The sequence below is a fragment of the Mesoplodon bidens genome (genome assembly GCF_964165515.1).
Source record: "Mesoplodon bidens genome assembly, chromosome: X".
Lineage (NCBI taxonomy): Eukaryota > Metazoa > Chordata > Mammalia > Artiodactyla > Ziphiidae > Mesoplodon > Mesoplodon bidens.
In genome coordinates this window covers 113,559,692-113,571,746 of record NC_138163.1, presented here as the reverse complement: position 1 = coordinate 113,571,746, position 12,055 = coordinate 113,559,692, and the positions used below count along the sequence as shown (strand labels likewise).

Genomic DNA, 12,055 nt, shown 5'->3' with positions numbered 1-12,055 from the left:
GATCCCGTATGCCACGTGGCATGGCCAAATAAAATAAGATGGTACAATCCTACCTGTTCCCGTACTCCACTGCCCCAGCTGCCTCCACGTCAATGCCACACATCCTTCTCCTTACTTGCAGTTGAAGATATAATTTTAATTACAAAGTTCCTACAAAACCAATTGATCGTTTTCTCTCTGTTTGCTTACCTTACCTGTCAGTGAATTTAAAATGCCAAGAAAAAGTTGATAAAAAAATTACATGATTCTATTGCTTCTGCCATCAGCATTGATGATAAAGTAATTTGATTTTTTGAGAGCTTTCGATTTTTCAAACTTTGTTTTTGTTTCAGTTAGGCTACAGTGGATTTAAGGCAAAGTTTGAAAAACTTTTTGAGTAGATTTATGAAAAGCACTCATGTATAATATTTTGAGAGTCTCTAAACTGTATAATAAACAGGCTAATAATATTCAATTAGTGAAATGCTGATTGTATTCCTTAAGCAATATAAGCTATATAACGGTATGATTTATCAATAAGCTATTTGATAGTAGCAGTACAGACAGAATCCTATTTTGATGATCATGAAAGGATATTGGAATTGCTACCTGGTCTCTTATCCTCTTTAAATAGGCTTAATTTATGGGAAGAATATTACGTTAGCTTAATTTCCAAAGCATTTTGCCAGTTTTGAAGCTTTCATATTTATCTTCTTGTTTGTAACTATATTTGAATGGAGTGTAAAGAATTTTTAACATATATTCAATATGTTTAAAATGTTGTAGAAATGATTGGGGGTTTGATATTTTTTGGAGAGAGCTTATCATAAATGATGACTTCTTGGCTTTGTACTCCAAACCCACCAAAATATTTTTTCAAAGAGTGTTAAATATTCTAGATATATAATTTTTATATTCAAGAAAAGCATCTATCTATCTATTCCTTAAAGGAAGGGTTTCCAAGAGAATTCAGGTTGGAAAATATCAAAACAATCGTGTTCTCAGGCAATATTTTAAAATGTAGATTAATACAGTTTGGTTTTTTAATTATACTAACATTAATATTCAAGTGCATTTCCTTATACACCAAGTCTATTTAAAAAAGAAAATGAAACCAGTAGGGTTTGAAATTCATTTTCAGTAGACGAATATAACTCTTCTCTGATAGCCAAAGGATCTATAATTTGAATTTGAGGGGAATTGGATTGCTCATTTAGTATCTTTTGGGGAAGAATCAAGAAAGCTAAAAACAGCCTCCCAAAAAGTTCATCAGCTTTGGCTTTGCCAGTGGAAGGTTTATGTTGGTCTGCATGTTCTATGTTCTTGGCTACTTGTGGCATGCTATCTGTATTGTTTGTTGACTGTCATAAGCCTTCAATATTGATTCTGGTTTTGATTTGAAGTAATAACTCTTTGCTAGCTTTTATGAATATACTATTTTTATAACTTTTTTTTTGCTATCATGTGATTCTTAACACAAATATTGTAATTATGTGTCTCTCTTTTGGTTTGCTTGACTGGAATTCCCTCCTACTTGGATGACCACAGGTGACCCTAGTATCTTCTGTAGTCTACCCTTGGGCTTTTTTATAGTGAGTAGCATGGTAATGTTAATCGGAGCAAGGTACCTCTCAGGTCAGTTCCTCTTTACATTAGACAATTGTATTAGTTAGCATTAATGTATTTGTGTATGACTCAGCAGAAAGTTTTTGGTGTTTTTCCTTCTTCCTATTCTTAGGAACCTGGAAAATCTATTAAAGGTCTAATTAGTTAGACCAATTGATCTTTGGGGGCAGTCGGAATTAAGGACTGTGACTCTGCTTTTATTCTCTTTTTAGTAGATGACGATTTTCTTTGAGGGGCTACATTCTGCTGTCAGCTGCAACAATAAGCACAAGTGAAAGTACTACTGTCAATGCTTAAATGAAAGGACGTTCAGAGTGATAGATGAAATTTATAGTATTTGAAATCAATTAAATTGGCTTTCAAATGTACATAAGTTGTTTTTCATACTTAATGAAAATCTGCTACACAAGTCTTAATATTTCAGTTCTGGTAAGAATTTCAGCCAGAGTATGTTAGCAGAGTTTCTGTAAAACTCTACAGCTAGGGAAAGTTTATCATCACTTTTATTTTAGTTAAAAGAATACATTTGGTGAAATGAAGTTTTTTAAAAAATTATTATTGAAATAAATTGGGGTCGAAATTCAAACTGAATTATTATTTTGCATATTAACTTCTGAATATTCTTATAAGACTAAAATTGCTCAGTATTTTATAAAACACGTTGCATAACCTGTATTAATTTAAATATAATAATCATTTTTGGAAGATGTTGCTGATGATAGCTCTCAGTTTTTCTTCAAATTAATGGCCTAAGTGGAAATGACGTATTTCATATGTTGCCAAGAAAGTGAAACATTTTAACAATCTTCCTAATTAAGGAAAGAGTTAAATTATTTTTCTTAATTAATTAGAAGATGACCTGGGTGTAAAATATAAAATTTTTTATTAATATGGGAGAATATCTCTTTATAGAAATCTGACAAGCGTTAATCAGCTTGACATCATCACCAAAGTGCTATATATAAATATGGAATGAAAAGTTATTTACATCAGCAGAAATGGGATGAAAATTATTTACATTAGCAGAACATTAAATTATCTTTTAATTAATGATAAAATTTGGGTTACTTGCATGAGAGTTTAAAATTAGATTGCCTTTTTCTATATTCTTCATGTTCACGATAAATTTGTTCAAATCTTCTACTTCCATAATAATCATACCTTATGTTGGTACTAGTGCTTTATACCTTACAAAGGGCTTCTGTATACATAAATCTATACAGAATTAGCAGATGCTTATTTTCTTTCTGCTTCTTGGGAATGTTTGGTGGAACTGTCCAAATATTCCCCAGAAGAACTGTAGTTTAAATTAATTTTTTTAAAAATGCTGTTTGAGGAAACGTTCTATTTTTTTTCTTTACTGTGAGTTTTTTTGGCTGCATAATGATGGTGTGGAAAAGGAAAGAAAATAACATTGCAGCTGAATGTTTTCATTGATTTTTTTTTCTCCTTCTGTTTCCCCTTTGATACCAGTACAGAATGAAAAGGCTTGGTCTATGAAAATTAGGATATGTAGCATATCTCTAAGCTAAAGGATACAGTAAGTGTCCAAATTCCTAGGCTTCCAAAATAGATATGATTGCCATCTTTAGGATCTCTCTTGGTAACATATGCTGAGATTTGAAAAGAATGGGGATGGCTTGCCTTGGTAAACAGTTAGCAATAGTGTTTATTTGCTAATTTTGGAATTGGCTCAGTTATATTTGTTGCATTTTTACCTGTGAAGCAATATTTAGGAATCATATGGAATTTCTAGCTCAATAAATTATTGAATTGTCTTCATTGTTTTAACTCCTGAATTGCATGTATATTATTATTGACATATATGATTTTTGTCCCCCATTTTAGGTATGCCATAAATACTACCAACTCATGGATTCCAAAGATGCGAGCTCTTTACCTATCGAGAGAATCCAGTGATTCTGTCTATTAATGTGATGACACGACTCATAGACTCTGATTTTATTTATAAGCCACTAGCTGCATGACACTCCAAGTAGACCTGTGGCTTGAAATAAAGAAAATGCAGCAGAAAGAATGCTATAGAAACATTTGGTGTGTTTCCTGACATCGGTAGTTAAGATTGGACCAGCCACCTTTGGGGCTGACCCACTCCTTTGCCATCATTTCCTGCCTCATTCCCTCTAAGATCTAGGAATAATTCAGATCCTGTCCATTGGAATCTTTTATCACATATATTCAAACTCTGATGGGCCAGGATTTGATTGCTGAGCTACACATGCTTGATTAAGGGGCTGTTACTAATGGGCTAAAAATTGGTGACCTTTTGTTTGCTTCTTTTTAACAGACCCCCCTACCCAAAGTCCTCTTTTCTGCGTATTAGGGAGACCACAGTATCTTCACTGAATGTTTAAATGGAAGCCTCTACTAAATTCTTAAAATGGAAATTTAGTACCCTCATTGCTTAGGTATTTCTCTGAAAAGTATTTGCCAAAACTGAAAATTCTTCATATATTGTATTTAACGTGGTCTCACTAATTACACTGAATTGCTATCTGGATCTTATAGGGAAGGACACTTTCCTTTTTTTTTTCTTTCATCTCTCCTTTTTATATATTTTTTTACTTTGTATGTCTAACATACATGCCCATATATTTTATATACCGAGGGTAGCCCATTTATAAAAAGAGTATGTGTTCTCACTAATTACACTGAATTTCTGTCTGGATCTTATAGGGAACAACACTTTCTTTTTTTTCTTTTTGTCTCTCCTTTTTATATTTCTTACTTTGTATGTGTAACATACATGCCTTTATATTTTATATACTGAGGGTAGCCCATTTATAAACTAAGAGCACATTGTATTCGGTAGGTTATAATGGGGCTGGTCTTAAGTGGACCTCTATGTGTATAAATAATTTGGAGAAAACAGCTGTATACATTTTTGGGCAATGGTTATGCATATTATTTACCAGGAGAAACTTTTTCTTAAAGAGCCAACATTTAAAATTTAAGTATATGTTCTATGTCAATAAAAGAAAATGTACTTTATTGTGACTATAATTTCTTATACCATACTTTTATATGCTAAAAAAAAGAAAAAACTGTGGAATACTACAGCAAATATTGTTTTCAAATACAAGCACTAGTTCATATAAAGTTATTTTTCCTTTGACGTAATTTTACACATATTTAGGATACTTTTGAGGGGATGTCAAAAAAGGTTAAAATACTTAAGTAGAAAAAAAGTCAAGAATCTCTTTCTATCCAAGTATGTTATCAATTGCTGATAAGCAATTAAAATTTCTATTTGAGATGACAGATAGCTATCTCTGCTTATTGTCATATTACAACTGAAAAAAAAGGTTTTATTGATAGAAATGGCTTCTAGTAAAACCAAGAATTTCTTTCTCCCCCCCACCGAAAACCAAGAGTTTCTCAAAAAATTTAATGTTATGTGTTGTAAAAACTTAACCTAATCTAGCTTCTTAATGTCAATTTTAAAATATCTTAAAATTAATTTGTGTTTACTACAAACAAGAAGATACTGCCTTCTAATTATTTTCTTCAATCAGTGATGAAAATGGGAAAATATTTATGTATTAATATAAAAGGTTTTGTTTTGTTTGGAATTAATGGTAGCTTTCATTTGCAGTTCTGATTATGCTGTTTCTAAATTATTGAATCTGCTGGGTTTTATTGATGCAGCTGCCACTTTAGTGACATAAATATTATAGAAAGGTACTATGAAATTATTACTTTGTGGCAAGGATACTTTTAAACATAATTATGTTTCTACAAAGGTAGGTTGAGTTAATGTAAATAGTTGTGAAAATCATTGTTCAAATAATTTTAAGATTACATTAATTTTCTATAAATTGCAATATTTATAAATGTTTGAAATTATACACAGTGATATTTAATGCTAAATTTACTTAAAATAAATCAACCCTCATTCTTACTTGCATTTCTCATTTACAGACTAGAACTTAGATCAAAGTTAAATTGAGAAAGAAATTGCAGGAAACGTGAAGCTCATCTGTTAGCACTTGATCAGGCATACTCTGAAGAATTAACTGACAGCCGAAGAAGTAGTTTCTGGAATGATGAGCACCTTACTCGTTCTGTTAGAAAAGACTACAGTGTCCCATCTCAGCATCCAGAAAATACCCTGCTGAGGTCAGCAGCCATTTTCAATAGGGTCTTGTGGTCATGGCTAACCATGACCTACTGGTTCCACTCTCTGCTTCAGTTTCTCTCTACCTGGGTGATTTGGTGGAGTGAAGTACACCACTGTTCTCTGAACACAATAGCCAACACCTCAACCTTTTGTTCTCCAGGTAATCAGTAACATAAGTAATGCATTTTTGCTTCTGTAATAATATCTTAGAATTTTTTAGTGTGTTTCTTTTGAAATGCCTAAAGGTCAGTTCTTTGGCTTATGGGTATTTTGTATCATGTGGGAATGAAGAATGATAGCTATTTAGGAGGAACCACCAATCAAAATATGTCATAGCGCAGAAACTGTAACAGTATTGGCAGTCTAGTCGGTAGTATTTACCTCACAGTGTCTACCTAATTGTAAATAGAAGTTCAAAAATTACTATTTTTATAGCTTTAATGAGGTATAATTGATATACAGAAAACTGTACATATTTAATATATATACTTTGATGAGTTCAGACATATGCATACGCCCATTATCCCATTACCACAGTCAAGGTTATAAACATATCCGTCACCTCCAAAATTTTTCTTACATCCCTTTGCTTGTTGTGTTTGTGTGTTAAGAATGCTTAACATGAGATCTACCCTCTTACATTTTAAAAAATATTTATTTATTTATTTTTGGCTGCATTGGGTCTTTGTTGCTGCGTGCGGGCTTTCTCTAGTTGTGGTGAGCAGGGGCTACTCTTCATTGCGGTGCGTGGGCTTCTCATTGCGGTGGCTTCTCTTGTTGCGGAGCATGGGCTCTAGGCGCGTGGGCTTCAGTAGTTGCGGCGCACAGGCTCAGTAGTTGTGTCTCTCGGGCTCTAGAGCGCAGACTCAGTAGTTGTGGCGCACGGGCTTAGTTGCTCCACAGCATGTGGGATCTTCCTGGGCCAGGGCTCGAACCCATGTCTCCTGCATTGGCAGGCAGATTCTTAACCACTGTGCCACCAGGGAAGCCCTACCCTCTTAAATTTTTAAGTACACAGTACCGTATTGTTAACTCTAGGCACTATGTTGTACAACAGATCTCTAGAACTTATTCATCATGTGTGATTAACTTAATATCCACTGAACAACTCCCCATTTCCCCCTCACCCCAGCCCCTGCTAGGCACCAATCTCTTTTCTGTTTCTATGAGTTTGACTTTTTAAGATTCCACACATGAAGTAAGATCATGCAGTGTTTCTTTCTGTGTCTGGTTTATTTCACTTAGCATAATATCTTCCAGGTCCATCGATGTTGTCACAAATAGTAGAATTTCCTTCTTTTTTTTAAGGCTGATCAAGATTCCACTGCATGCATATACCACATTTTCTTTAACCATTCATCTGTCAATGGACATTTGGGTCGTTTCTATATCTTGGCTATTGTGAATAATGCTGCAGTGAACATGGGAGTGTAGATATCTCTTCAAGATCCTGATTTCAATGCTTTTGGATATGTACTCAAAAGTGGGATTGCGGGATCATGTGGTAGTTCTATTTTTAATTTTTTTGAGGAGTCCTCATACTGTTTTCCACAGTGGCTGTACCATTTTACATTCCCACCAACAATGTTACAGGTGTTCCAAAAATTATTTTTTAACTAGAACTTTGTAATAACTTGTTTTAACTAATAATATTTAAATAATGAAATTTACTTGATCCGTTCTAACAACCTAACAATTTGTAAGGTCACATAACAGGCAATTATTGGTAAACTGAGTGGCTTTTTTAAAACCAACTTGATTGCTACTTGGTCTATACTTTACAGGTACATATCTTAGTTCTGGTCTTATGATAAAGTATAAATTGTGTTAAGTATCATAGACAAAAAACTCTCGCAAGTATTTCCAAAGGTTTCCCTGTCATCAGATTTAGTGAAAATGACCTATTAAATTAAATTTGGGCCTATAAAGATAAATATTCTGAGAAGCAGCAGATAGTTTAAAAACAAGTTGCTTAACTAGACCAATATCTCTGTTTACCAGTTTTCATCCTATTTCAGGTAACTAGTTCTACCTGACAGCATAATAGTTGAGGATAACAATATTTTATTTTAAAAAGCAGCCTCAGGCCTTTTTCAGTTTTCCTGTGTAGTATTAAAATTAAGTAGCTTCTTTTATTCCCCATTATTAAACCTGATATTATTTATCTCATTGATTGCTTATTATGATATGACTAGTTTACAAGTGGATTTCATAAATATCAGATCATTTAAATCATCTCCAAAACATTCATCAAAAGGAGGCTGGTTAAATTAACTGTGCTACAGCCACACAATATAGAACATGTAGCTTTAGAAAAGCATGAGGTTGCTGTCCAGAAACATGGAAACATCCAAGATAAGTGAAAAAGCAAGGTGCAGAGGAGTGCATAAGTGTGCTACCTTTCCATTTAAAAAAAAAAAGAAAAGAAAAAACTAGGATGTTGGCCTGTGCCGGAAGGACACATAAAGAAATTGGGAAGCTTCTGCATAGCACAGGTGGATCAGCTCGGTGCTTTGTGACCACTTAGAGGGGTGGGATAGGGAGGGTGGGAGGGAGATGCAAGAGGGAGGAGATATGGGGATATATGTATACGTATAGCTGATTCATTTTGCTGTGCAGCAGCAACTAACACACCATTGTAAAGCATTTATACTCCAATAAAGATGTGGGGAGAAAAAAAAAGAAGCTGTTAAATAGTACTGGAACAGAACGCAGTGATCAGGCATGTGGGACACAGGAGTAGGGAAAAACATAAAAGTTATATATTTGAACCGTGTTAATTGCTAATATGTGTAATATTGAACCATGTTAATATATTAACTTTGCAAAACTAATTTTAAATTTTTGAACTTAAATTCAGAGGCCATTGTACATGAATGTTCATGACAGCATTATTCATAACAGCCAAAAAGGAAATAACCCACATGTCTATCAGCTGATGAATGGATAAGTGAAAGTTGGTATATCCATACAATGGAATATTATTCGGGTATAACAATGAATAAAGTACCGGCTACATGCTGCAACATAAATGAACCTTGAAAACTACACAAAGTGAAAAAAGTCGTATACAAAAAGCCACATATTGTATGATTCCAGTTGTATGAAATGTCCAGAATAGACAAATCCATAGAGCCAGAAAGTGGATTAGTGGCTGCCAGAGTCTGGGGGGAGGGGAAAGGGGACGTGACTGCTAATGGACAGGGTTTCTTTTGGGGTGATGATTGCACAACTTTGTGACTATACTAAAAACTGAATTATACACTTTAAAGGAGTGCATTTATGGTATATGAATTATATTTCAATAAAAATGTAACTTTAATTTGCATTTATGTAAAATAAATATACATGACCAGTCCCTGATAGCATGTGAACTTGTAGTCCCTGAAATGAGCCCTCTGAAGGAAATAAATTTTATTTGCTCCTTGAAAAATGGAGGTTAATAAATTTATCTCCTTTTTATTTCACTTTCATTAACTATTTTTAAGTACCTAATACTGGAAATAAGAAAAATGCTTTAGTCACTGATACATAAAAGATTATGATGAAGTAGAAGGTCTGGGCTCCCATTCAGTTTCCCAGGTGTTTTCATGGTCTGTCCAATAGAATATAGTGATAAAAAGGATGCAGCTAACTCGTTCTCCCCAAAGACTTGATAAATGAAGAGGCAGTCTTCTGAACGTATTAAGCAAATCGTATCACTATAATTACCAGTAACTTGACTTCTAGTTATGAAACTATTCTGTTTCCTAATTTTTTTGAAGGTTTAGCCTCATCTGTTTATCATCTTCTTTCTCCTCAAACTCATTTCAAACCTTCAACCTTTCATTCATTTACCACCACATCTTTTCCTTTACTACTGTTTAGAGGAGGAAACAATAGGTCTGTTTGTCATCTACCTCTTCAAATAATTGTAAATCGAATTCAAATGGCAGTGAAGGTTTACAAGTTCACACTCTACATCACTGGTTTCTCAACGGCCGAGGGAGTGCTTTGTAAAATGAGCATTCCTGTCCATTTAATTCTTTTGATCAAATTGTTTGTTTGGAAATCAGAGTAATACTGCTCTTAGAAAAATGAGAAGATAAGAGGTTACAAAGAAGAGTAGAAAATCATTTATTTTTTCCCCAAACTTTAAGGTGGTATTTTCATAGATCTTGAATGTTCATAAACTTTATATAAAAATTTTAACCTGCACAACAATACAACGTATCGTGTATGGACACATACAGTTGAACTAGATGTATGAAACTTGCATAGGGATGATAGATACCAAGTTTAGGATGGTGGTTACTTCTGGAAGGCAGAGCATGGAATCAGGGCAAGAGACTTCACTGGAACCTGAAAAGTTGTGTTTCTTAAAAAATTAAAAGCTAAAGCAAATATAGCAAAATCTTAAGATTTGACTGAGTGGTGGGGTACGGATGTATTTACTATATTCTCTACTTTTCTGTGTGCTTGAAATGTTTCATAGTAAAAATATAAGGTGTATCGTCCTCCTAATTGTATGTATCTAAGTCCACCACTCACTGTCCATTATGTAATTTTGTTTATCCTGACACCCTTCCCAATTAAAAGGGCTGAAATCTTACTGATCTTCTGGCACAATTATTTCAAGCACCTCATATAAAGCATCAATATTCAGAATAAAGAAGGTGTATTAGAAATTATATCCTTGCTTAGCCATTCATTTGTTACGAATTCCATGACTCAATACTTGTCTTATTTCCAATACAGAAACTTCCACAAATTTTAATAGATAATTGCACTGCTGACAGCCCACCGCATTTATAATTACATATTAAGGCTAGAAAATTTCTGGGCTGAAAAGTCTCAATTCTAGATTTAAGTTTAATATCAAGGGGAAAAGATCATTGCCATTATATTGGATTTCAAATCAGGCACAAGACCTGTTTTATTCTATTCCAGGTTCTAGTTCATTACAGTTGAAAGAAAGCACTAAATAATAAAATTGGTTGAAATTTGTTTCCTTCCAAACATGTGTTTAAAAGACCACAAAGGGCTTCCTGGTGGTGCAGTGGTTGAGAGTCCGCCTGCCGAGGCAGGGGCCACAACAGTGAGAGGCCCACATACCGCATAAATAAATAAACAAACAAACAAATAAATAAATAACCACCCACAAAGACGTGGGTAAAATAAAATGGTAGGATGGCAATCAAAATGATTAGCCCCTTCTGTGGAAGGGAAAATTGGGCTCTGAAACTGAACAATTATCCCCATAATTTCCGTGGGTTTTTTTGTTTTTTTTTGTTTTTTTTTTTGTGGTATGCGGACCTCTCACTGTTGTGGCCTCTCCCGCTGCGGATCACAGGCTCCAGGCGCGCAGGCTCAGCGGCCACGGCTCACGGGCCTAGCTGCTCCGCGGCATGTGGGATCTTCCCGGACCGGGGCACGAACCGGTGTCCCCTGTATCGGCAGGCGGTCTCTCAACCACTGCACCACCAGGGAAGCCCTATCCCCATAATTTTCAAAGAACTCTTAATGGATGTCATATTTCGTCTCAGGAGTTATGGTAATTTATTTAATCACTCAGAGCGATTACTTCGGTAAACTTTTTTTTTTGAATTTTTGAATTTTATTTTTTTATACAGCAGGTTCTTATTAGTCTTCCATTTTATACACATCAGTATATACATGTCAATCCCAATCGCCCAATTCATCATACCACCACCACCCCCCCGCCTCTTTCCCCCCTTGGTGTCCATATGTTTGTGTCTCTATTTCTGCCCTGCAAACCGGTTCATCTGTACCATTTTTCTAGGTTCCACATATATGCGTTAATATACGATATTTGTTTTTCTGACTTACTCTGTATGACAGTCTCTAGATCCATCCACGTCTCAACAAATGACCCAATTTCGTTCCTTTTTATGGCTGAGTCATATTCCATTGTATATATGTACCACATCTTCTTTATCCACTCGTCTGTTGATGGGCATTTAGGTTGCTTCCATGACCTGGCTATTGTAAATAGTGCTGCAGTGAACATTGGGGTGCATGTGTCTTTTTGAATTATGGTTTCCTCTGGGTATATGCCCAGTATTGGGATCGCTGGGTCATATGGTAGTTCTATATTTCATTTTTTAAGGAACCTCCATACTGTTCTCCATAGTGGCTGTATCAGTTTACATTCCCACCAACAGTGCAAGAGGGTTCCCTTTTCTCCACACTCTCTCCAGCGTTTGTTGTTTGTAGATTTTCTGATGATGCCCATTCTAACTGGTGTGAGGTGATACCTCATTGTAGTTTTGATTTGCATTTCTCTAATAATTAGTGATGTTGAGCTGC

At 34.7% G+C, this 12,055-nt stretch overlaps 1 protein-coding gene across 5 annotated transcripts in view; it reads left to right on the top strand.

Annotated features, from left to right (window-relative positions):
* Nucleotides 1-8,275, top strand: part of GK (glycerol kinase) — a 75,515-nt gene extending 67,240 nt beyond the window's left edge. For 4 of the 5 annotated variants that reach the window (XM_081222367.1, XM_081222366.1, XM_081222365.1 and 1 more), the window contains 2 exons: nt 1,528-1,614; nt 3,454-8,275. In XM_081222367.1, coding sequence (XP_081078493.1) covers nt 1,528-1,614; nt 3,454-3,464 — 98 coding nt within the window. In that variant the 3' untranslated portion in view covers nt 3,465-8,275. The other variant, XM_081222364.1, reaches the window with a different exon arrangement.
* The last annotated feature ends 3,780 nt before the right edge of the window (nt 8,276-12,055 follow it).